General features: G+C 32.5%; 1 protein-coding gene across 1 annotated transcript in view; it reads left to right on the top strand.

The window, feature by feature from the left end:
• SLC39A10 (solute carrier family 39 member 10) overlaps nt 1-25,465 on the top strand; it is a 49,449-nt gene that overhangs the window by 18,920 nt on the left and 5,064 nt on the right. Inside the window, exons 4-9 of the mRNA XM_036235993.1 lie at nt 7,462-7,631; nt 9,461-9,649; nt 13,739-13,859; nt 15,829-16,197; nt 17,129-17,209; nt 22,408-22,598. Of these exons, the coding sequence (XP_036091886.1) occupies nt 7,462-7,631; nt 9,461-9,649; nt 13,739-13,859; nt 15,829-16,197; nt 17,129-17,209; nt 22,408-22,598 (1,121 nt within the window). The remainder of the gene's footprint in view (nt 1-7,461; nt 7,632-9,460; nt 9,650-13,738; nt 13,860-15,828; nt 16,198-17,128; nt 17,210-22,407; nt 22,599-25,465) is intronic.

The raw sequence follows: 25,465 nt of genomic DNA, 5'->3' as shown, positions 1-25,465 counted from the left end.
TTATTTATACTTAATGTTTTAACAGATAATGCAGGCATAGACGGGAGAGTGATTTAGAGGTAAATATTGGTATAAGTATTGCTGTAAGTATAGATTAGTTAGTAAAAAAAAAAAAATGCAAAAATTGTCGAGGTAGACAGGCTGGATTCAGTCTGGTGTGATCAGTGAAGGCCAAGAAAGTGAGTCCATATCCTTGCTTTGAATTCTGATATTTGGATAGATAAAATATGTCTTTTTTTCATGACTTCCTGTTCACTGATATTTTGTAGATGAGTAAACACCTCTAGAGCCACAGTCTCTCTCAGGTGCTTATAAATTCTCACTGTGACAGGAGAGAAGAGGAAGCTGGGTCTGATATGATTTAATTTAATTAAAAATAAAATTACATTTGTTCTTTACAGGGGAAAATGGAGACTGATGAGACTATCATATCTAGAGTTAAAATTAATAGTCTTGTTTTTAAGCCTTCTTTAAAAATTCTACTTTTCACATCAACTGTGAATTATGACTTAGAGCTGTCTGTATTGTAATATTGACATTATATATTGTAATGAAGCTGTTGACATACGTATGACTGTTGAAAATTAGTTTATTCAATCTGAAAAGCCTCAGAGAATATTGTAGTTGCTTTGAAGACAAATACATTACTAATAGTGAATATTGATTAGTTGTTTGCAGGTGGTTATCAGCATTGTCAGAAGTAAAGATTGAATTAATTATGTCCTAATAAATATTAATTGTTATAGAGAATGCCCTGCTGGAAATTATTTTTAATGACTGCTACTCCACTAAGAAAGGTTAACTTGTTCTATATAAATCTCCTATAGTGACACAGCTACTACCTCATTAACTGTTCAAAGACTGCTGTAAACCAAATAGCTATGTACTGTATATGATAGGAATCATTTGTTTCACAAGATTGGCTCATTTAGACATAGAGTTGACCCTAGCTTAATTACCAAGGGGGTTTGTGAATAGGTCTCTAAGCATTTCTGCCAATTAAAATGCTGAAACAGTGTAGAAAACTGCCATCTTGCACATGCTTCCAACCAAGTTAATTAGAAAGTTTCCACAGATGAGCGCTTCTTTTTAAAAGAAAGCATTTTCTCTCTAGATAATGAGAAAGGGAGTTGGTGAATAACTAAGCTTGAAGACCTTTAACGTTTTAAGTGACCTAATTTGCAGAATAAGTGAAGCTTGTTTTAGACATTTAGTTTTTTTTTTTTTATTGCATTTGTTATCTTGGGTACAAATAAAGAAAACATTTCCTAGTTGTATTTAATAGTTTGCATATTGTTAGTTTTAAGTTTTATAAAAGAAAGATGCCCTCTGTTGTTTTTTCGTGCTTGGATTTCTGTTTTTATTATTTTGTTTTGTTTTTTTGCTTTAAACCAAATAAATTGTGATTGAAAAAGCACAATAATTTGCTGAAAAATCAGAAGAATTTTATTATCCGAATTGCTGTTTTCTACATCTAGGAAATTATGATAGTTTATTTAAGCTTATGTAAATATTGTTAATTCTAAAAATAATAACACAGGAAAGCCTTTCACCATTAAATTCAAAGCAACCATTTTATTTTTCATAGTTCAAAAGAATAGTACTTGAAGATTTACAAATTAGGAGAATGACTTAATTAAATTTTTAGTGCCAGAAAGCTAAAGTTATTATTTTTTTTATTTTTATTTTTTCTTCTCTTTAATTAATTTCCCCCACTCCCCCTACTTCCACCCCTGACCTAAGTATATTGCTGTCTCCCTTTAAGAACTGGATCTCTGAAGGCCGGGCGCCTTTTCCCGCGCACCCGGTGCTGCACGCACCGGTGCCTGGCACACCTGGGGCCTGGCACACCCAAGGTATGGACCGTGGCTCCATTGTGATGGAATAGTTGCAATCTTTAGAAAATGTGTGGAAATTTTCTAAAATGGGAATTTATCTACAATGGAAAATCTAGCTCTTTACCCCTTATTTTTAGCGCTGGCAAAAATAACCAATAATTTGTTAGATGGGACATACATATTTTAAATTAATTAACCTTACTCATATATTTTAGGTAACATTGGAATAAATATAAATGTATTCTGATAGTTTTACATAGTTATAAGTTTGTTTTGTAGTAACCTGTTGTCTCTTTCCCTCTGTCCTAATTAGCTCAAATTTTGAAAGATTGGTTGCCATTTGGATTAGCAAAATTAGTATTTCTTCTTACTTTTGTGTTTAATTGTACTTATTTTTCTTATAGAACCTTTTATGAGGTAAATACATAAATGATAAATCACTTGGTCAACATTTCTCTAAAAATAATATGATTTAATGGAGAAAACGGATTGGAACAGGACTTTGAGTTTAGTTTTGAATTTGCTATTTTAGTTAGCTGTTTAACTTTTTTATTATGGTAAAATATATTTATTGTGAAATTTGCCATTTTAGCCACTAAAGCATACAAATTGGTGGCATTCATTATATTTACAATGTTCTGCACCCATCACATTATTAAAATTTTTTTATCATACCAAATAGAAACTATAAGCATTATATAATAATTCCTTATTTCCCTTTACTCCCAGCCCCTGGCAACCTCTAATCTTCCTTTTGTCTTTATGAATTTGACCATTCTACATAGTTCATATAAGTGGAATTATATAGTATTTGTTTTTCTATCTGGTTCATTTCACTCAACATGTTTTTAAGGTCCATTTATATTGTAGCATGTATCAGAACTTCATTCCTTTTTGTGGCTGACTAATATTCCATTGCATATCTGTAGCACATTATGTTAATCCATTTATTCATTAATAGACATGGGTTATTTCCACCTTTTTGCTACTGTGAGTACTGCTGTAGTGAACACAAGCATAGAAGTATCCGAGTCTCTGGTTTTCATTCCTTTTGGTATATAAGTGCAATTCCTGGGTTATATGGTAATTCTATTTAGCTTTTTAAGGAACTATAAAACCTGTTTGACTGTAGCTGTACCATTTACATTCCCATCAGCAATGTATGAGGATTCCAGGCTCCACATTGTTGCTAACATCTGTTTTTCATTTTTTTATAGCCATTCTATTAGGTGTCAAGAGGTATTATTTAACATTTGGCATTTCTGTGCCTCAGTATGCAAGTCTGTAAAGTAGAAGGACTTTGGCCTACATTAACATTATCCAAATTGTGTTCTGCAGAATACCCTGTCATTGAGATACACTGCTAGGTCCTGTAATCAAGCCAGTTAGAGAAATACTGCATATTGTGTTACCCTTGCAGAGATTCACATTGCTTATTAAACTGTTAGACGTTCAGAAGAAACTTGTTTAACCCAGCATTACCAAATATTTTTGACTATTAAATTCTCGCCTTACTTCTCTTGGAGTACCACCTATCTATCTCATAGAATTAGATGAGCACAGTTTGAGAAATGCTAGTGTACATTATTAAAGTCCTTTGTGGCTATAAAATATTATGATAGTATGTTACCACTTTAAATAGCTATTAGTAAGCAAGGAATTTTAAAAATTGTCTTTTTAAAAGGGCAGAATAATTAGCATCATTGAAAATATTTTTTATAATTTCCAACTCTGTCAATTATGGTAATGTATACATGGAGGATTAATTAAACTATATTATAATCATCTCATTTGTGACCTCTGTTTTATGCACAAAAATGTTATTGGAAGTTATAAGATCCTTGTTAGTACCAGAACTTAATTTTAAAAATCAAATTTAAAATCTTTTGAAGATAGCAAGTATACTACACAATATTTCCTCTAGTTGGAAAAATGGGAAAACTCAAAGTTAAGATATTCAAATCATATACAGATTATTTTATTTTAATCTAAGAGCAAAGTTTATTTCTCATTTGTAGCTTTGTGTTGTTGCTCAATAACCAATTTGACAGTCATTTTCTATTTAACCAATAAATCCAGAAACATTTTGTATTTTTTTTTAATGTATGTACCTGTATATATGTATGCATGCATGTACCAACTCATTTTGGAAAGGCAGCTGTTCAAGCTCAATGTAATACTATTTCGTTGAACAGCTCCAAGTAGTACCATTGACACTATATTCTAAGTGGCATTCTTTCAAAGATACAAATTTGGTGCCCTTGAATTTGAGCAATGCTATGACCCAGGACTGATTTATGTAAAATTTTCTCCTTTGTGAGCTCATGATATTTTCTTGTGTTTTCTTGATTTTCATATGTCAAATATCACAAATGTCAAAGATTTTCTAATAAAGCGAGCTTCTCTTTTTCAAGCATTTCTTTTCATAGTTCACAGATTTGCTTTCCCAAGTAGATGAGAAAGAGATGTAATTATCAGAGCTGAAATAAGAAATGAGACAAAAGAAATTGTACCTGGGAGTTTGTAGTATGTGACATGTACCTATTTGTACAGACGTGAACTCATATACCCTTTCACAGACAAACCATCTCCCAACTATATGTGTAAGCATTTGCTAATTTAATGTGTTTCAATCTGACAGTGATTGATATTCAGTTATGAAATATTAGCTTACCCGTTAGCATATTGGCAAATTGATTTTCACTGAACTCGATTTTGGCTAATTTGTTATTTCATAGCTTGATTTTTGGCTAATTGACAAAAAGCCTTTTGAGACTGTAAATAATCTCAGGACATTTGCAAAATGTTTATGGATTCAGAGACTCTTGGACTTTTCTTCACATTTAAGACACCCTAAGCCAGAAGTTAATATGACGAGAATTTTAGAAAATGAAATGTCTCCTTAAGATAGTGTTCATTTGCAGACATAATTTTTGTCACTAGGGAATAGAATCTCTTTTTTTCTTCCAACTCTTTAATGATTAGATTTTATAAATATGGCTATAAGAATATGTATATATATATAGTTCAATAGGGTCTTAAATTTCATATGTAATAAGCTTCAATTTAAAAATATTTCTAAAATTAATATTTTGTTAGCTTTTTAAATTATATCGTATAAGTTGTTAATCATCTTAAATATCTACTATATCAAATTAATGGTATTCTCTCTCAGATTTAGAAATGTCTTAATAGGCAAATCCAGAAATTAGTGACTATATATTCTCAATGTAGAATATAATATAACCCTAGAAAAAATAATTGGTTCACAAGGTTTACCTAACTAGGTTTTTGCAAATATGGATTTTAATTTAGTGTCTTAATCGGTTTAAAAGAATTTTCATAGACAATGAGACATAGGAAAAAATACTTGTATTTGTAATTTTTGTTGACTAATTCCAGTGTATTGTTGGCCAAAATAATTCTGATTAATGAACATTTCTAAAAATTACAAAGTTATTAAATTTGTTTACTCCGTATAGTGTGTTTTGGGTCTTATAGTTTTGGCAATCCCTGTCCACATATATTTACAATAGTGAGTATATAAGTTACTTTTTTATACTGCACAGTAGTTTAGAATATGAATTACTGACTTTTCCAAGTAATTTAGTGCTGTATTTCTTTAAATCCTCAATACAGGTTGTGTTTAGATTGATCATTTTGAGATGAATTGCTTCTAGATTGGATTATTGCCAAACAAAGGGAAAATATATTTGGAAAAGGAGAGTTGTGTATTAATATGAGATATTTTATCTCCAGCTTAATGTTTTTGTTACCAGCCTCAATTTGTCGCATTTAGTTATAAGTACCTTTCATCTTTTTTTCCCCACTAGTATGGTTGGAGCGAGAGCTAGGATCATTTTGACAAACCTTTGTTGGTTTAGTTGGCCAGTAACTTAATTGGCTTCCTGACTTCATGTGTACCTATGCCCCTACGCCACTTTTCTCCAACCTGTCTCCTCAGCCTCTCCCACTAATTTTATTGTTTTTGCCTGTGCATGCGGGACAAGCAAACCAAGTAACTTGATCATCATTAAGTCAACCTGTAAACCTTAATTGACCTTATATTTTTCTTTCTAGAATAGAGTTTTTGATCTCAGTTCTCTGTACCTCATAGTCCCAACAGTAATTGGGGAATCTTCCTTTTAACCTTTATTTCCACTAACCAGGATGTTGCCTTTTATAACGAATCTTTCCCTGACCCTGATTCCTCAGGAATTGAGTTTCTGTCCTTTCCTTGCCCCCAAATCCTTGCAAAGATTAAAGCCACTGAATTTAAACTCTCTCCTTTTTGGCCATTTAGATTCCCCATGTTTATGTCATAGTAATTATCCATTAGATAGGATAAACCACAGAACTCCCATTAGTAAGTAATAGATGACCTATTTTAATTCCATGAGCTAATTTAGCTAACGAGAATTAGCCTTACTATTAATGTTACTGGGTACTGTGATTAAAATGTCCAAAGGATAAACATAAATTTATTGAGCCATTATTGAGCATTTAGTGGGCCAATTAGAGTTTCATTTCTTTACCTATCCTTCTCTTTGTCTTTGATAATTATGTTATCTTTATGAAGAAATGCATTTTCCATAGTTCTCTATCATAAGATTTAACATAAAATCTTTAGCAGACTTACAGTCCTGTAGATTTGATTAGAAAATCTTTTCAATTAAAACCTTTACAAAATTATTATTCAATAAAATTTTCAATAGTTAAATATTAAAATATACACGACTTTTAAACTTAACATTTCTGTTTTATTGTGAGTCATTAACTGAAAGTAATCTCACGTTTTAAATTAAAATGTCTAATTCCCTGAACCACTGCCATTTATTCTGATACCTTATCTGCTTCTGAGTAACCTAGACAAATAAATGTTCACAGCATCCCCCCGTCCGTCACACCTGTGTTTCTCACAAATTATGTTGTAAAAGCATTTCTCTTGTGTTCTAATCCTGTTATTATATAGTGAGATTTTTAAAAAGTAGTAAATTGTATAGAAAGCCAAATTGGAGGAAAGACAGTTTGAAACTGGATGTGGAGGAGAGATGATATCAAGGGAACTAGAATTATTCTTTGTAAAATTAAGAAATGAAGTACATTAAGGCTACTAGTAATAAGGCTTTTTTGTGTCTCATGAATATATTTCCATTTTGGGTTGATATATTGTTTCTTAAACTTCGTATTAGAAAGATGTACAGAGATTACAGTGTGTTGGATACTCATCTTCCTCTAATGCTCACAAGAAAGTTTTATAATTCTCTAAATAGTTTATTTATTGCGGTGGCTCTGCCTTTAGACATTGTTATGATTTTATTTACAGTCTAGATATTAAGAGTGAATCACAGTCTTAGGTCATTTTAAGTCCCTGTTTCTAATAAGGTGGGCCACTGAAGATACTGTATATAACTTAGAGTTTCTTAATTCTTCTTTTAAGTATTCAGGTTACTGGTTTTGTTTTGTTTTTAAACACAGCAGTGTAAAATAAAGTTTCTTAAAAAGCATAGTCTAGGTAAAATAATCTGTTTTCCATTACTTATTTATCTTATGTTTATTCTTCTGTGGCACTTTTTGATTTATATTTTCATACTAATGTTGAATATTAATTTCTTTCCAACAGCATGGATTTGTGGTATCATTTCTATCACTGTCATTAGCCTACTTTCCTTGCTAGGCGTGATCTTGGTTCCCATCATTAACCAAGGATGCTTCAAATTCCTTCTCACATTCCTTGTCGCTCTAGCTGTTGGAACAATGAGTGGAGACGCCCTTCTTCATCTCCTGCCCCATGTAAGAAATCCTTTTAAACTTTAAAAAGTTAAAAATACTTAAGCTAAACGGTCTTTTCATTGTTAGCAAGCTATAGCACACCAATATAGAATTTGTGCTGTTTTGTTTATTGGATGAAAGGATTTTTGTTTGCAGTTTTAATAGCAGTGTTTTTGAAATAAATTGAATGATTAGGTTTTAAAATAGCAATAAAAACTGGTAATACCAGTTTTATGTTCACCCATCACAGTGTATACATGTCAAAGTACCACTATGTACAAATTAAATATCTTAAAATATATAGCTCAATTATACCTCAATAAAGCTTTTTTTTTTTTTTTTTTTCATTTGCTCTATTGGCTGTTCTGAAAATCAAGTCTTGAAAATCAATAGTAATAGACCTTTTTATCTGTGTGGTATATCAAGAAAGCCTTTAGAAGAAACATATAAAGGATCTTATAATGATTGTACTTAGAGCCAGTGGTCCATAGGCATCTTTATTTGATCAGAAATAGGCAGACCTACTCAGTTAACTATTACGGCATTTAGTTTTTTATACATGGGGCCATTTATCTTTTCACCTGGCTTACCACTTATGTTCTTCCATTTGAGAACACTCCACTGATATCATAAAGTTACACTGTTAGTGCCTTGATAATACCTTTTAAAATCTGTCTCCAGTTAAGAGTATTTGATCCAGTGTTATTTTTACTTCATATTATGAAAATAGTGGGACTTTTTCTTTTCCAAATGTAAAATTACAGTTTTGAATATTTTTTATGTTCTTACCACCTCCCTTGGGCATGTAGGGGACAGAATTGTATTTGTCTGTTGTGTATAACCCTTCTCCCCTTCTGTGTTGTTGGTTGGGTATTCCAGATCTAATATCTAGAATAATGTATGACATTGCTTTTTTTTAAAAAAAATTAGTGAATCTTAAAACTGTGAATATAAATATGTTTAACTCAATTCATTATACATTATTATTTTCCTCTTTATTTTCACCCTTTGTTTGCCTTCAGGAATAGCAACAATCTGTTTCTGAACAGATAAGTTAAAGTGAGAGCTATGTGAATTAAGTAAAGGTATTACCTTTTTGAACGGTCTTATCTCCTTTGAGAGGTTTAGAAACCTCTTCTGTTGACCACTAGCAAAAAGGGAAAGAATACAGGTAAATGTTATAAGGAAGGAAAATACTTAAGAATAGTTTTCTAATGTTTAAGTTTTCTAATATTAATATAGTGATGTGTACATTTCACAATTAAAAAAATAACTATTTCTGTATATACATTTATTTTTGCTAAAGCTTTAAAATTAAGCACATGGTTCTTTCATTATACACTGACTAATGTTCCACGGGTTATGTAGAGGTAACATCTCATCACTTTGAAATAATTTATAAGAGAAAAATATTATCAAAATATAATCAGTTTAAGAAAATGTTAGATTATAGGGATTCACAAGTGATCATCTGCTGATGAATTAGTTTGTTTTATTTTTACTATTAGGCATTTATTTGGGTTATGTTCACTTCAAATTACAAAGGACTCATTGCTCTGTTACTTTACTGCTGTCTTGATTGTGTCACTATAGAATGTATCTTAATAACTCCTGGAGGCATTTGGTTTTGTAAGGGTCTTTGTGTTAGAGTTACCATGAAATTTAGTACTTTGCAGGCCACTGAATATAGCAAAATTAAATGGAAGATTACTTATATTTAAGTGAGGTAATATTTAGGAGAGCACTTTAAAAATTGTATTTTTTCTGTGTCCTCTAGGAGATTATGATTTCAAAATTTTAAATAACATTTTAATTACTTGTTTAGAAGTATTCTTTGCTCTTGTTAATAGTCTCAGGGTGGACATGATCACAGTCATCAGCATGCACATGGCCACAGGCATTCTCATGGACATGAATCTGAGAAGTTTTTGGAAGAATATGATGCAGTGTTGAAAGGACTTGTTGCCCTAGGAGGCATTTACTTATTATTTATCATTGAACACTGCATAAGAATGTTTAAGCACTATAAACAACAAAGAGTAAGTATTTTTTTTTAATTTCATTTTCTGAGATATAAAACTCAAAGAAAAACCATTTTCTGGACATCTGCTTTACTTAATTATAGTGTTGTATATTTAATCTCTGTCTTTTAATAGATCATTTTCATAGGAAAAATAACTTTGATCTTTGCTATTTCTTATCATTACATTTATTTTGGCATTTATATTAAAAATATAGCAGTCTTAGTCTCAGTTCATTTATATCACATTTTATACAATTGACTTAAGTAGGATAGAAAAAAACAATTTATGCTTATAAAAATGCAAAAATATATAAATAAAAGCAAGTCATCAGTCTTCTTAGGTAATATTTTCAGGTATAAGCGGCTTTTATTGTCATACCTTTTAATGAAAATATTTATACACAGATTTCTTTATCAGAAATGCCTTGTCAATGGTAAACATACTAGAGTAAGAAGAATTTAGATTCAAGGGGCTCTGTAGGAAGAAAATATAATGAAATGAAGGAAACGGTAATTCAGCTCGAGTGATGGACCACTTGGAAGGTGATGCCTAGACTGTTGATTAAATACCTGTTTGTCATGAACTATTTATCTGTGTTTCATGTCACATTTTTGAGAATAAGACAAATATTCCCCAAAATTTTTCTCCAGGAAAGTAAGTTCAGGGTCATTACTATTTACTATGATTATACCCCTCCGTGTTCACATTGGTTCACATCTATCTTTAAAGCACTACCTTGACTATATCTCACTAACATATTTGTGACACTAATACTGATTATCATCAGTATATTCTATTTAAATAAATCTAGAGAATACTTATTAGGAAGCTTTCTACAAAATAATAGAAAAAATATTTTAAATTATTAGTTTCAAGTATACAGTACATTGGTTAGATATTTATATAGTTTATAAAAAAAAAAAGAAATCCCTGATTGCTTTTTCTCTCCCCTGGCTATAACCCTAGCCATTACATTAATGCTAAAATGGTAGAAAATTTTTACATTTTGTTAGTTAATTACAAATATTCAAAAAAGGAAAAAAAAAATCTTTTCCCACAAGAGCACTGCATAGTCATGATCATAATATATAGTCTACTTTTATGATACAATTTTTATGCTATTTTTATGTATATGTTTTGTATATATCTCCTTGAGACAAAATAAAGGTTATAACAGAGCTCTGAACTGGGATTCATGGGGATTGATTCTAATTCTTGTTCAGCTGCAAACTAGCTGTGAAACTATGACTCATTCCTCATGATTTCCAGTTGCTATCTAAATCTATGGGAAATAAATCCTACTCATTTTTATTTTTATATCATATTCCAAATAGTGCATTTAATTTTAATTGCCATATTTTAGTCAGGACACCATATTTAATTGCCTTCAAAGGAGGGATGATCAAGATGGTGTGCTCAGTGAAGAATTACCTGAGAAATGATAAAAGGAATTGGGAAGGATCAACTTAGAGAAAAGTGAAAGAGATTTAACACCATTTGGTTTTTGAAGCGTTGTGTGAATGGATGGTCATGCGAATGAGTGAAGAATAGCATATAGTGGAGGTAAATGTGGCTGGAGGGAAAAGAGTCAGTGAAGATTACTGCAAAATAATTTAAAAGAGAGGTGATAAGGACTGGACTAGAGTCATGGCAAAAGAAATGGGGAAAAAGTAAGAGAATTATTAAAATGAAAGAATCAATAAGAAGACTTAATATTTGATTAAATATAAGAAATACAAAAATTTAGAGTCCATTTCCATGAGCGCCTAATTTAGAACAAAATTACATATTGCAAAGTATATTAAGAAGTTTTGTAATTACTGTGAAGACCTAATTTTATTCAGTTGTGTACACCTACTAACATCGAAGCAGCAATATTAAGTATTTAATATGTACAAATTTTAGGGACTATATAATTTACAGATAAGTATCTTCAAGACATAGTGCAAAGTAAGTAAGTTTTCTGTTTTTATAATTTAATCTTAATCTCATTTTTAAACCTAAATTTACTGGCAAACTTAAATTATTTTTATAAAGCAAACTAATGTAGGAGAACAGTCTCCAAAACATGGCAGCTTTTTTGTAAATTTGTAATTGCGGGTTGTAAACCAAAGAGAATACTTCTGACAGAGGGGTATTCTAAATCTAATAGTAAGGAATTTTTCAAGAATATCAAAGAAAGGAATATGGGTATATAAATCAGTGCATCTCTTTTACGGTAAATAGGACAATAAGTAATCTAATAGGTATTTTTTGAAGAAAGAGGATTAGCCATACTTGAATAGAACAGATATTTGACCATCTGAAAGAAGAATCAACTATTGGAAAGAAGCTTTCAGAGCCTAAATTAAATAATATACCAGATACTGACTGGTTTCAGCAAGACAGAAGCTTCGAGGGTAATGATTTGGCAAATTTTAGGAAAGTGGACAATCAGAACCAAAGCAACTAAACGAAATTTCAGCTGGCGTACACATTTTCTTCTTTACTTTCTGTGTCCTTCTTATTGACGTTTGTACTTTTGTTGCCGCCTCCTCCTTCCTCTTTTTTCCCCTTCTCTATTAACTCATGACTGTTCTTTCTTCTCTTTAATTTTCTTTTGAACATTTTCTGTTTCCCCAGATTCTGTTATCTAGTGCTATAAAACAGAACAACCCAAAACTTATTGGTTTATAACAACACTTTATTATTTCTCTTAATTCTGTCAAGAAGTTAGGCAGGATTCAGCTGGGCAGTTCTTTTGCTTCATTTGGCATCAGTTAGTCACTCACTGTACTATATCCAGACTCAGCTGGCCTGGGTTGGTCTGGGCAGGGCAAGGCTGGAAGGTCCAAGAATGCTTCACTCTATGTGTATATCTTGGTGCTTCTACACATGGCTTCTCATCAAAGGTTAGACTGGCTGCTTGATAGCATAGTGACTAGCTTTCCTGAGCAAAAGCAAATGGTGCCATGCTTCTTTCAGACTAGTTCAGGAACTGGCAGAGCATCACTTCTGTTGCTCTCTGTTGGTGAAATCAAGTCAAAAGAACAATCAGAACTCAGGGGCAGGAGAATAGACTTTACCTCCTTATCACTGGAGAAGAATGCTCACACGGGGAAAAAAGGAAATTGATGGTAACCATCTCTGGAGACTTTACCACGTACTCAGCTAGCCATAACAGGTATACTTATGCAATAGTTAGAAGACTTAAACATCTGAAAAACTGTTCACAACCTGTAAGCAAAACCAACAAGAAAATGATCTACCAGTCAGTAAGCATCTCCAAGAGAACACTGCCTTTCATGTTCATATTGTTCTAAGATACTTAAATAATATAGATTGGAAGTGGAAATTTAAGTTGGAGTTGTTAATGTTACATTGATGAAAGAAGAAAGCAGATATGAAGAAATAAGAGGAAAATTCAACTAAAACAATGAAATACAATAATGATACATAGGATTTATTATAAATAAATACAATAAGATTTATGAATAATTGAAGAAGATTAGATGAGAAAGAAAACATCTTTATTGCAAAACTAAGCATCAGTTATGGTCATTTTCATACATCACCTCATTTAATCTTCATAAGAAGCTATCATTTTCATTTTATAGGTGGGTATTCTTACGTTTAATATGTTTAACAAACCTGTCCGAATCTTACAGAAGTAAACTGCAAATTTGGGATTTTAACTTGTTTGACTCTGTCAATTATGTCATAAGTAGGGAAATGGGAGATTGCATTAATTGCAGAATAAAATTTAAAGGAATAAACTTTAGTTTTTTGAAACTCCCTATTCCCACACACTATTAGGTAAGAGAGATTACATATTTCTCACATTTAATTTGGGTGGCATATAATAATATAGTACTGTGTACACTATTCTTAACTTTGAAGTAGACAAATTGAACCTTTAGTTGAGTGTTCAAAAAAAACCAAAACATAAATGTAGTTGGATTTTTCATCTGGTTAGACCCCTCGATTAACTTAAAAAATTTCCCTCCTTTACTAAATCATTTATATATAAAGTTACCACCATTTATCCTCTGAGGTGTTAGTAAGTGAATATTGTTGCTAACTGTGACTGCAGATTTAATACTAATACCAGATTTTGTTTTTTAGGGGAAACAGAAGTGGTTTATGAAGCAGAGCACAGAAGAATCAACTATTGGAAGGAAGCTTTCAGATCATAAGCTAAATAATACACCAGATGCTGACTGGCTTCAGCTCAAGCCTCTTGCCGGTAGACAGCAGATCTAAAGAGAAACTTTTAAAACATAAAAATTGAAATATTGCTTCTAACCTGTGTCTGTTTGAAATTTCTTGTCTTTATGGGTTCTCTAACTTTAGTTTCTAACTTCAATTTCTTTAAATGTCAGTGTGCCTTAATTGTGGTTTTGTTAGTTTTTTTTGTTCATTTTAGTCTTATTTATACTGGAATGTGGAACCAATTAATTATATTACGGGGCAAAAAAAACATTGTACTTTTACTTTACGAAAGAACAAAGAATGAAACAAACAAAAAGGCTTTGTAAGTGGCAATGCAAAATTTTTGTGCCCCCCACATGTGATTGGTTTCATATGGGAAAAAAGAGGAATCGGCCCATGTGCTTAAAGGAGAATGGTCCCTGTCTTAAAATTTCTGCTCATCAATCTATTCTGTTGCCTAATAGATATAATAAGGTAGCTTACAGTTTTCATGAAAACATAAAACATTTTTTAACCAAATTTTCCCCCTTTCTGTTTGAACTTGTGTTTCCACTGAGTATACCAATGATTTTCTGTAGAAAAGGGGCCGCCTAGACCCTAACTATAGACTCTGCCTTAAAATACAATTTGAAAAGTTTTAGAATCTTCATCACATAATATGTAACTTTTGAAAACTGGGTACATGGCCAACCTCAGTTTTTAAAAAGAATTCTTATTAGATGTTGTCACTTATATATGAGTTTCTGAACTTCATTCTAGTATGATCTAAGTATCATTGTCAGACAGGTGGAACATTGAAGGATACAAGTTATTTAAGTTTTGTCTTTGTTTTCTTAAATGATAAGAGAAATTTTGAGTGAGTAAATTCTGTTTATTTTATCGGGATAACATTGATTAATAATACAATTATATAATTTTCAGAGTCCATCCATTTTTTTTTTTTTTAGCTACCATATATTTGATCCCCTTTGCCCATTTCAACCCTCCCTCAAACCCCTATTTTGACCCCTTTACCTCGTATATTTCTTCCCTACCTCTCCACCCCCTACCCTCTGGTAACCATTAGTCCATTGTCCATGTCCCTAAGTCTCTGTTTGCCCTGTTCATTTGTTGCTTTTAGGTTTATATCCCACACATAAGTGATACCATGTGATGTTTGACTTTTTCAGTCTGGCTTATTTCGCTTAGCATGGTTATCTCAAGGTCCATTCATGTTGTCGCAAATGGCAGTATTTCATCTCTTCTTATGGCTGAGTAATATTCCATTGAATATATGTGCCACAGCTTCTTTAGCCAATCATCTATCGTAGGATACTTTCATTGCTTCCATGTTCTGACCACTGTAAATAATGCTGCTATGAACATCAGTGTGCAAATATCTTTTTGGATATGGATTTTCAAGTCTTTGGGATAAATACCCAGTATAGGGATTGCTGGATCATATGGTAGATCAATTCCAGTTTTTTGAGGAACCTCCATCCTGTTTTCCATAATGGCTGTACCAATTTTGCAGTCCCACCAGCAGTGTATAAGGGTTCCTTTTTCTCCGTATCCTCTCCAACATTTGTTATTACTTGTCCTGTTGATTAGAGTGAGTAGACTTGAAGGGTGTTCTTTTTCTGAAAAATTTGGGGTTTGTTTTGTTATCCTGTAAATGCTACAGTGACTTTTTGCTCTTTGATTTTCATCAACTGTTCCTGATGTACTCCAAGTTGCATAATATCGTCATGCTTGCCAAGTTTTATCCTTTGCTTGCTGTTTCTTTTAGTTTACTCCCTTATGTGGTACATCTTTTGAATTCTCAGAACCCCAGTTTGTTTTGTGTGTGTGCTTGTGCATATTTATTAATTTTTATTTGTTTTTATATACTTATTTATTTAGTGAATTTTAAAAGACATTCACTTGAGAAATGTTCATCACACTGCTATTCTGCCTGAATTTAAATTAGGAAATATGCATTCATTAACTCTGATAAATCATATCCTTTGCTATTATAAATATAGGAACTGATGACTCGGTTGTTTCTGAAGATCGACTTAATGAAACTGAACTGACAGATATAGAAGGCCAACAAGAATCCCCTCCTAAAAATTATCTTTATGTAGAAGAGGAGAAAATCATGGACCATTCTCATAGTGATGGGTTGCACACCATTCACGAGCATGACCTCCATGCTGCTACGCACAACCACCATGACGAGAGTAAGACTGTGCTGAGGAAACATAATCACCAGTGGCACCACAGACATTCTCATCATTCACACGGTCCCTGTCATTCTGGATCAGATGTGAAAGAAACAGGAATAGCTAATATAGCTTGGATGGTAATCATGGGAGATGGCATCCACAACTTCAGTGATGGGTTAGCCATTGGTAAGTGAACAGGAAGCTTGGTTTATAATTTGTCCTTTAAGACCATTTTCCTCCTTCTACTATATCAGTATTAATCTTATGAACTGTAATAAGATTAAAGTTTGGAGCTTAAATATACTATTACATAATACTCCTGTTATTAAGTTTTTCCAAAGGCTATATGTTAATGTTTTTGATAAGTATATTTAGGGGCATAAAGGTAGTTATACCAGCTTCAAATGTATTATATTAGAATCTTACTAATGTAAACTGATATTGCTAGTTTAGAACAATAAGTATGATCGATACATGATTTTCTTTGAGATTCAGACTCTATATTTAAATAATCACTCAGAAGTAGCTATTAATTTCTTTGAGAAAAGAGAAACCATATTTTTGAATCTATAGTGGCTGTCAATGTTAAAGATTAAATAATTTTACCAGTCAAATCAGATGCATTTATACCTCTGATCTCAGTCCTCAAAACCGTCAAACAAATAATACTTTGTACCACTTATACTCTAGATCCAGAAAAGTTTGGATAAGGATAATTGTCATTTAAATATCTATAAATATTAATATGAGAGAGCAAGTGCAATCATAGACTTATATGTCTTAAAACTGAACATCAAACTACCACTCAGAGATTGAAACACTGAAAACCATTACTACTCCCAAGTTATTAGTGAGTTAGAAGGCTACACAAATGGAGAATTTAATTCAATAGGTACTATTTTTTTCATTGAGTAGCTCTTTCTTTTCTCTGGTTGTTAACACCTGTTGTACCTTACCTTATGTTCAAAAACTAAAGTGTGTAAAATTAGCAAGTCACTCATATTATGAAGTTAATTTAGATATGTAGAAGAAATGGCACCTTTCATTAACAAAAATGGAAAAACAGAAGGTCAATAAACATCGCTTGATTTCCCCCCCCCCCCCCCCCTCATCTCAGGAGCAGCTTTCAGTGCTGGATTGACGGGAGGAATCAGTACTTCTATAGCTGTCTTCTGTCATGAACTACCACATGAATTAGGTAATATAACCTTTAAAATTTTACCAGATTTCATCAGATCTAAAACTTCTTCAATTATAATAAATGCATCAAAAACATAAAAAGTGGCTGATGGCAGATATGAAAAGTTATCAATTTCTTTATTGTATAGTTTTTGTTATATGTTCCTAAAAATGCATGTTGTTTATATTGTGTGTTTTTAATTTATGTAAACAATATTAAGTTGTATCTTATTCTTTTTCTTACCTTATGTTACTAGTCATTGTTTTTAAACTCCATTTAGGTTACCATGAGTTAATTTAATATGTTGCTTCTGTCCAACACTCAGAGGTGTTCATTTACCACATTTTATATTTTCAGCACCCAGTATTGGACACACTGCATGGCCTTTAGCCTCCCACCCCCAAAGATAATTGTGTGCTGAACATTTGTAGACTAGCTGTTCATGGACCCTCGTGAGAATATCTTTTGGGGTATATACATACCCAGGAACAGAATTGATGGGTTCTAGGTTATGCATGCCTTGAGAAGTGCCATATCACTATCCAAAATGTCCACACTAGTATAATCTCTCACCAGCAATAACTGAGTTTCTGTGTTTCCACATCCTTGCCAACATTTGACATTAACTGATTTTCTAATTTTTGCCAATTTAATAGGTTTAAAATGACATTTCTTTGTTGTTTTAGTTAGCATTTATTGATCTACCAGTGATTTTTAGTTTTTCTCCAAATGTTTTGGTTTTCTTCTATAAATGAAAAACAAAAAGTGTGAACATGCATTCACATAGAAAATATCTTGGGGATGTAGAGATGACATTCATTTGAAAGAACAAAACTCCATTTTTTTAGTATCCATGGAATTTTTTCATTCTTTCTAATTTAATATTTAAAAAATTTATTTGACTATGAAACAGCTATCATATTTATGCTAGGAAAACCTCCAACTTTCCTTTCTACCCCCTACTACCTCTTGAATGGAACATGTCAAGCTACTTCACGGTTCAGTGAAGGATGGACACGGGCACAAAACTGACAGCGAAGAGTTTAGAGATGAGAGATGTTGCCTTCCTATTTACTCTTTTTTCTGTCTGTAGTTTGTTGAAGAAGTTACACACAGGGAATGAGAGCTACATATAAAACAAATGCAATACATATATTAATGGCTGCGTAAGCCCTTGATACGCAATGCAGAGCTCTAGCAAAAGCTGGATTATGGAACTCTGCTTGGGCCAGAACTTCTCAGTGAGACATTCAGTCCCCAAATCTCTACCTCTTTTACCTCACAAACCAGAGGCTGAGATGTTACTATTGCTATGAGAGAAAACATTAAGCCACAGTACATATACAGAACTTTGTCAGAAGAAAAGGAATGAGACCTTACATTTTCCCCCCAAGATCTAGTGCCAAATTGATATGAATGGGCCTATATTCTAGCTACCTAGGCCCCTATGGATGAAAGCATAAGGAAATGACCCAGCTTCCTCCTCGGGAGATGACAGAGGAGGTTTTTTGTCCATCAACAAGGTAGGAAATGGTCTACTGACCATAACTAAAGGAAGTAAAAAAACAAAACAAAACAAATAACAGCAACAAGAAAACACCATGATTGGAGAGCAAAATTTTTGCCTTCAAGGCCTACTAATGGCACACTAATAGCTCTACTCTGATTGGATTATCCATTTTAACTTGGAGAGAAATAGAATGTAAAGAGAGGCATGCATAGAAGCTTCTTCCTCAGAATTTCTAAATGAAGAGAAAATCCATTCCCTAGAGACTAATATAGAAGCATGGCAAGTGGATAGGGAAGAAAAAAGGAGAAAAATACTCAGATCCCTTTAAGAATTTATAACCTGAGATAAGACTGGGACAGAGTTAGATTTTAAATGAAATAATTCATCTTGATATAAGATCATTATATAAAAATTATACTGCTATATACTTGCAGTGAACAATTGGAAATTAAAAAATTTTTAAAGTACTATTTACAGTTAAACCAAAAAACATGAAATAATTTGGTTAAATCTAGCAAAATAGACATAGAATTTGTATGCTGAAAACTACAAATCACCAACAAAAGAAATCAAAGGACCTTTAAGTGAAGAGATAAACTAGATCCGTGGACCAGAAGACTCAGTATTTTTAAGATGCTAATTCTCTATAGAGTCAGTGCATTCCTAATCAAAATACTAGCAGGTTGTTTTGGAGATGAAACAGTATATTCAGAATTTTATATGGAAAGACAAAGGAACTTGAATAGCCAGAAGAATTTTGAAATAGGACAACAAAGTTGATTTTAAGATTTATTATAAAACCACAGTAACCAAAACATTTTATATTGATGAAAGAATAGACACATAATAAATCAGTGAAACAGTGTAGAGTCCTCACATATATGGCAACTTATTTTCAATGAAATACAAGGGAAAGTCCATGTAGAGGAAACAGTTTTTTCAACAAATGTTTCTGCAATAAATGGATACCCACTTGCAAACAAACAAACTTGCACCATAGACAAAAATTAATTCAAAATTAATCATCGATCTAAATGAAAAATTTTTAAATATAAGACTTCTGGAACAAAAATTGGTGTTCTTGGGTTAGGCAAATTGTTTTTAGATACTATACCAAAAGAATGATCCATTAAGGGAAAAAATAGTAAAATGGACTTCATAAAAATGAAAAACTACACAAAAGACACTAATGAAAAGACAAGCTACAGACTCGGGGGAAAACATATTTGAAAAATGTATATCTGATAAAAGACTGGATAGTTAAAGACCTCGCAACTTAAGAAAACAACTCAACAAAAAAACTGGGCAAAAGACTTGAACAGGTATTCCACTGAAGTTATACAGATAAACAGATGAGATTTCAGGTGCTAGATTTGTCCTGGGTTGGAAAGGGTGTGGAACAGCCAGACCTCTCATAAATTGCTTGTGGGAATGCTGTGTTCTTATAAGAGGTTAGAAATGACCCAAAAATCCTACTTACAGGTATCTACACAATAGAAATGAAAACTTAGGTTGACACTAAAACCTATTTATGAGTGTATACAGTGGCTTTATTCACAATTGCCAAAAACTTGAAACAACCTAAATGCCCTTTAGCTGAAGAATGGGGTAAAAAAAAAAACAACAACAACAACCTATAGTTCAACTATGAAATAATGCTTATCAGTAAAAAGCAATGATTTTCTTATATAAACTGGCATGGGTGAATCATATACACACACATGATAAGTGAAAAACTCTAGACTCAAATGGCTACATACTATACAATTCCATTTATATGATGTTCTAGAAAAGGCTAACTGTGAGAACAGAAAGCAGATCACTGATTGTCTACGAGTGAGGGACCTGCAGAAATTTTAGAGGCTGTGATGAAATAGTTCTAGAGTTTGATAGTGGTTATTGGTTATATGGTATGTATTTTTGTCAAAACTCATAGAACTCTACGTCCAAAGTGGGGAGTCTGGGGAAAGGAATTGAATATATAACTTATACCTCAATTTTTAAAAGTATTAAAAAAAAATAATTCATCTCGAGTCTTGATTAGTTAATTCATGCTGTTGATTATTTTTCGAGGATGAAGTAAATCATTTTGCTATCCAGTAATATCAGGGAAGGCATCAAATTTGACACTTTGTACCTATAGTACTTTTGTTCATTGAACATTAAATAATGCCCCTTTTAAACCCCTATTTTGAAACTATGAAAGGAGATGCTATATTTTATAATCTAAAAGACATTTCTGTAGGCTCATTTTGTATTACCTAACCTCTTGCTAAGTGAAATTGTCCCTTTAGCACAGTTGGTGGGTGAATTATTGAAAATTTGGCCAGGAAATTTGTAAAGGAAGAAGTTAGGGAGCTCCTTCCTTAGAAGAAGCTGAGAAAGAAAGGCCAGAGGAAATTAAAACTATAGGGGGAGAAGAGATAAAAGCTGATATTGAATCCAGTGCTCACTAGGAGAATTAAGTATTTAGGATGAGGAGAAAAGATGTAGAGATAGTATCAGGTGGAAACTGGAGAATGGTAATTTAGAAGCTACTGGTAGATAATCTGCCAAATACTGTCACGGGATGTTGTTTGTAGCAATTTGTTGGAATATGTAAAAATAATGCCTTGTACTAATGTCATTATCAATTAGAACCTTGTAACTTATCGGTTATAAATTAGAACCTTGTAACAATAAGATTTAAAAAAGAACAGATCGAAGTTTTAGTCATGTAGGATCCCTTTTTTAAGAGAAAGAAACAGTATTCTACATAGTACCTTGCATATACTAAGTGTTCAATAATTGATTGGATGTTTGTATATTTAGTAACTAAAACAAAAATTTGTTAAAATTAGTAAAACTACTTTTGACCTTTTATCTTTAAGACTACTATTTCTAGCAACATTTTTCCCTTCTAGTAACATCCCTCTAAGCAATATGTAATCCTTTTTTTCTTAGTTCTAACTTTAGATGAGTGAAAAAAAGTCTGTTCTTTTTTTACACATTTAGCACTTCTAGAATTAAGATTTAATTTTTTTCTGGGGAAAAAAATAAATATAAACAGCATACAATATTTTCAAAGAGTTTGTTACCTCTATTCTTACTTAAGCTATTTTGCCTAAGAACAGAGATAACAAACTCTTTGAAAAAAGGGCAGAGACTAGAGCACAGAGCTTTAATTGTCAGGAAGAACACTAACCAAGTTCTTTTATCTGTTCTATTTTTCTTGATTTTAAAAATTTCTCATTTCTTGTTGTATAGTAAATTTGACCTTGCTTTTTGATGTAGTTGTTAAAAAATTTTTAATATGTAAATAGGTTTGTGTAACCATCACCATCATCAGGTTGCAGAACAATTCTATCATCCCAACAAACTTCCTCATGCTCTCTCCCTTTATAGTCACACCCCTTCCCCACCTCTGCTTCCGGGTGACAACTGAATCTTCTCCATCACAATAGTTTTATCGTTTTGAGAATATCATATAAATGGAATCATATATAACCTTTCATACCGTCTTTAGGCATCATAGCCTTTGAGATTTACCCAAGTTTTTATGTATTAAGGTTTAATTTAATAAGTAAAAAATAAATTTTTATAATAAAATTTCAATCATTAAAGGTTATCATTTTATATCATTCTTGATTTTGTTTTTTATTAGTGTTTTCTTAAGTTCATGTGTACAAACTTATGGTTTCAAAACTCTCCCATGTTTTAACGACAGGTGATTTTGCAGTTCTTCTTAAAGCAGGCATGACTGTAAAGCAAGCAATTGTATACAACCTGCTGTCTGCCATGATGGCTTACATAGGCATGCTCATAGGCACGGCTGTTGGTCAGTATGCCAATAATATCACCCTCTGGATCTTTGCCATCACTGCCGGCATGTTCCTCTATGTAGCCTTGGTGGATATGGTAAGATGCCTTATTTTAAATCTTCATTATATTGAATCTGTAAATAGAATGCAACTTACAAAAATAGAAATCTTGGCTGTGGCTTGGAAAACTAATTATTTAAAAAAACATATAACCCATTTTAAAGACGTGATATCCTAAATAATCTGTTAGGGAAAGATATTTAAGTAGGAAGATTCATTCCTTGGAAACCAGTTGAGATGCTGAAAATTTTTGACTAAATGATATTATTATTCAAAGTAATTATCAATAGTATTTAGAGATATAATTATACAATTATGACACTACTTTGAAGATTTTGTAATATTGGGGTGGAAGTGTTTTCTTGTTGTTAACAAAATAATTCTTTGCGCTTGCTTATGGCAAACAAGAAAGAAATGCTGTATACTTCTTAGGTAGGCCAGTCTTCTGCAATAAATGGTATTCCAAGGAATTTATATAATTTCCCTTACTTCTGACTTTAAAGTTAATAAATCTACTAAATGGTCTCACTTATATGTGGAATCTAAAATGCTAAAACAAATGAACAAACAAATCAAAAACAGACTTATAGAAATAGAGACTAAAGGGCTGGTTACCAGAAAGGATGGCATGGGAAAATGAATGGGTAAAGAAGGTGAAGGGAAGTATAATCAATAATATTGTGATAAGTTTGCATGGTGACAAATAATAATCTAGCATTAGTGGGGTGGTCACATTGTAAGGTATAAAAATGTCAAATCACTATATTGTACACTTGAAACTAACTAATACAATATTATGTAACAATTATACTTAAATTTAAAAAAAGGTTAAAGTCAATAAATCTAAACACTAACAGTTAGTTTTAATTTTACTTTAATATTCTAAATATGTTAAGTAGTGTATTTGCAGAACTAGCAACTTTGTGTTACTTTCTGTTTTAAACTAAGTATTATGTTTACTTTTCTTCCCCATGGAGTCTATTAGTCTCATTTCAAAAGTGTATTTCCTAAAATTTTAATCAGAATTAATGCCTATTTGTAATAGAAAGTTTAGAAAATAAAGTTCCACTTACCATTTCTGTTTATCTCCCTGCATCTATGCCCGTTTTCCTTTTTTCCTGTTCCTATGAAGAAATGTCTATGTTTCTAGCTAAGGCCTCCTCCTTTAAACCATTCCCTAGAACTTCTTCCCCCTCTCGCTAACTCCCTTAAATTCTCCCCTCTTTTATTGTCCTTCCTTTTCCCCCCTCTGCTGGGTTATTCTTGTCAGTACATAAACCTCATGTTACGTCTCCCTTCTTAAAAAGTCAGGAGAGATGGACGACCTTTCTTAACTCTAATTTTTGTTTTAGCTATCACCGTATTGCTCTTACCTCTTATAGAAAATCACTCCTTGTTTTTTAATTCTCTTCTTTCTTGAGTCTGGCCTCATCAGATTTTCTCCCTGACAGTTCTTCCAGATTGCTTTTTGTCAAATTTAGCATTTACCACTACATTGCTAAGTCCACCGGTCATTTATCCTGCCCACCTTCATTTTACTTGCAGTCGATCATTCTCTTTTCTTTGAAACATTCTCTTATTAGTTGACTTCTGCACCACCATTTCTTGGCTTCCTACCTTTTTGGCCTCTTTCTCAGTTGCTTTTACTAGTTCTTCTTTTTCTCCGCTACCTCTAAATGTTGATGAAAACCCTCTAAGTAATCCTATCTAGTCTCATAGTATATTTATTGGCTGATAATTCCTAAGTTTAGGTCTTTCGCCCAGACCTTTTCCTTAACTACAGATTAGTCTCTCCACATGCTTATGTGAATGTCTAAAAGGCATGGCACATGTAGTTCAGAACCCACCTCTTGATATTTGCCAACCCCACTCCCTGCACCAGCACCTCCTGTAGAATTCTCCATCTCATAAATGATAACTCCATTCTTCTAGTCGCTCATATCAGAATCCTGAGTATTATTTGCTTTACTCTCTCTGTTCTTCCCACATTTGGTTTGTCATTGAGTCCTGAGGGATTCACTTCCTAACCATATCTACTCCCATCACTTTGATTTAGTCTGCTATCATCTTTCTCTCTTTAGCTGTTCTCCCCGATTTTGCCCTTTCCCTTGTCCACCATGCTCTGTAGCAACAGCTTAGAGTGGTCTATTTTAGTGATCCTTTTAAGATGAGGCCATGTTATTTGTGTGCTTCAGACTCTTCACTGGTTTTCACTTATGCATAGTGAAAGTACCAAAATTCATGTTTTGACCTTCAAGTTTTTTCATCCTCCTTGAGCATTTCCACTCCCCCTTCTTTAATATTCCTAACCATGCCTCATCTCCACCCTCTCCTCTGAAGGAAGCACACTCTGCCTCTTGTTGATCACTCCATGTGGAATGTTTTGCTCACAGACTTTGTCCTGGCTAGCTCCCTCACTTCTTGTGAGGCATCCTATCTAAAATTTCAGTCTCTATTCCAAACTTTTACATCCTCTATCCCTACTTTACTTTTTTCTCCTTTGCACTTGTATCTTGATCTATTAACAACACACGAAATATTTTGCTTATTTATTGAGTTCATGTTGTGCCCCACTAGGATGTCAGTTCTAGATATGCAGGTATTTTTATCATATTTTACTGCTGGAGATGTAGTTCACAATTAGTTGAATGGAAAATGTGTGAGCTAATTTTTTTACTGGAAACTGAAGATGTAAAAAACTGTGAGAATCTTTACAGTAAGGGTTCATAGTGTAATGAAGGGAAAAAGTAGCCATTAATTACAATTCTTTTAATATATATTATAGAGTAGTGCACCAGGTTTGTGGAACTACAGAGAGAGGCTGGCTAAAAAAATTGAGAAATAAAATTAGGAAAGGTTTTCTGGAATAGGAAACCTACGCTGAGTTTTAAAGAATGAAGGAGA

Source organism: Rousettus aegyptiacus, unplaced genomic scaffold (genome assembly GCF_014176215.1).
Source record: "Rousettus aegyptiacus isolate mRouAeg1 unplaced genomic scaffold, mRouAeg1.p scaffold_m13_p_2, whole genome shotgun sequence".
Classification (NCBI taxonomy): Eukaryota; Metazoa; Chordata; class Mammalia; order Chiroptera; family Pteropodidae; genus Rousettus; species Rousettus aegyptiacus.
This window is presented reverse-complemented; position numbering and strand designations above follow the sequence as displayed.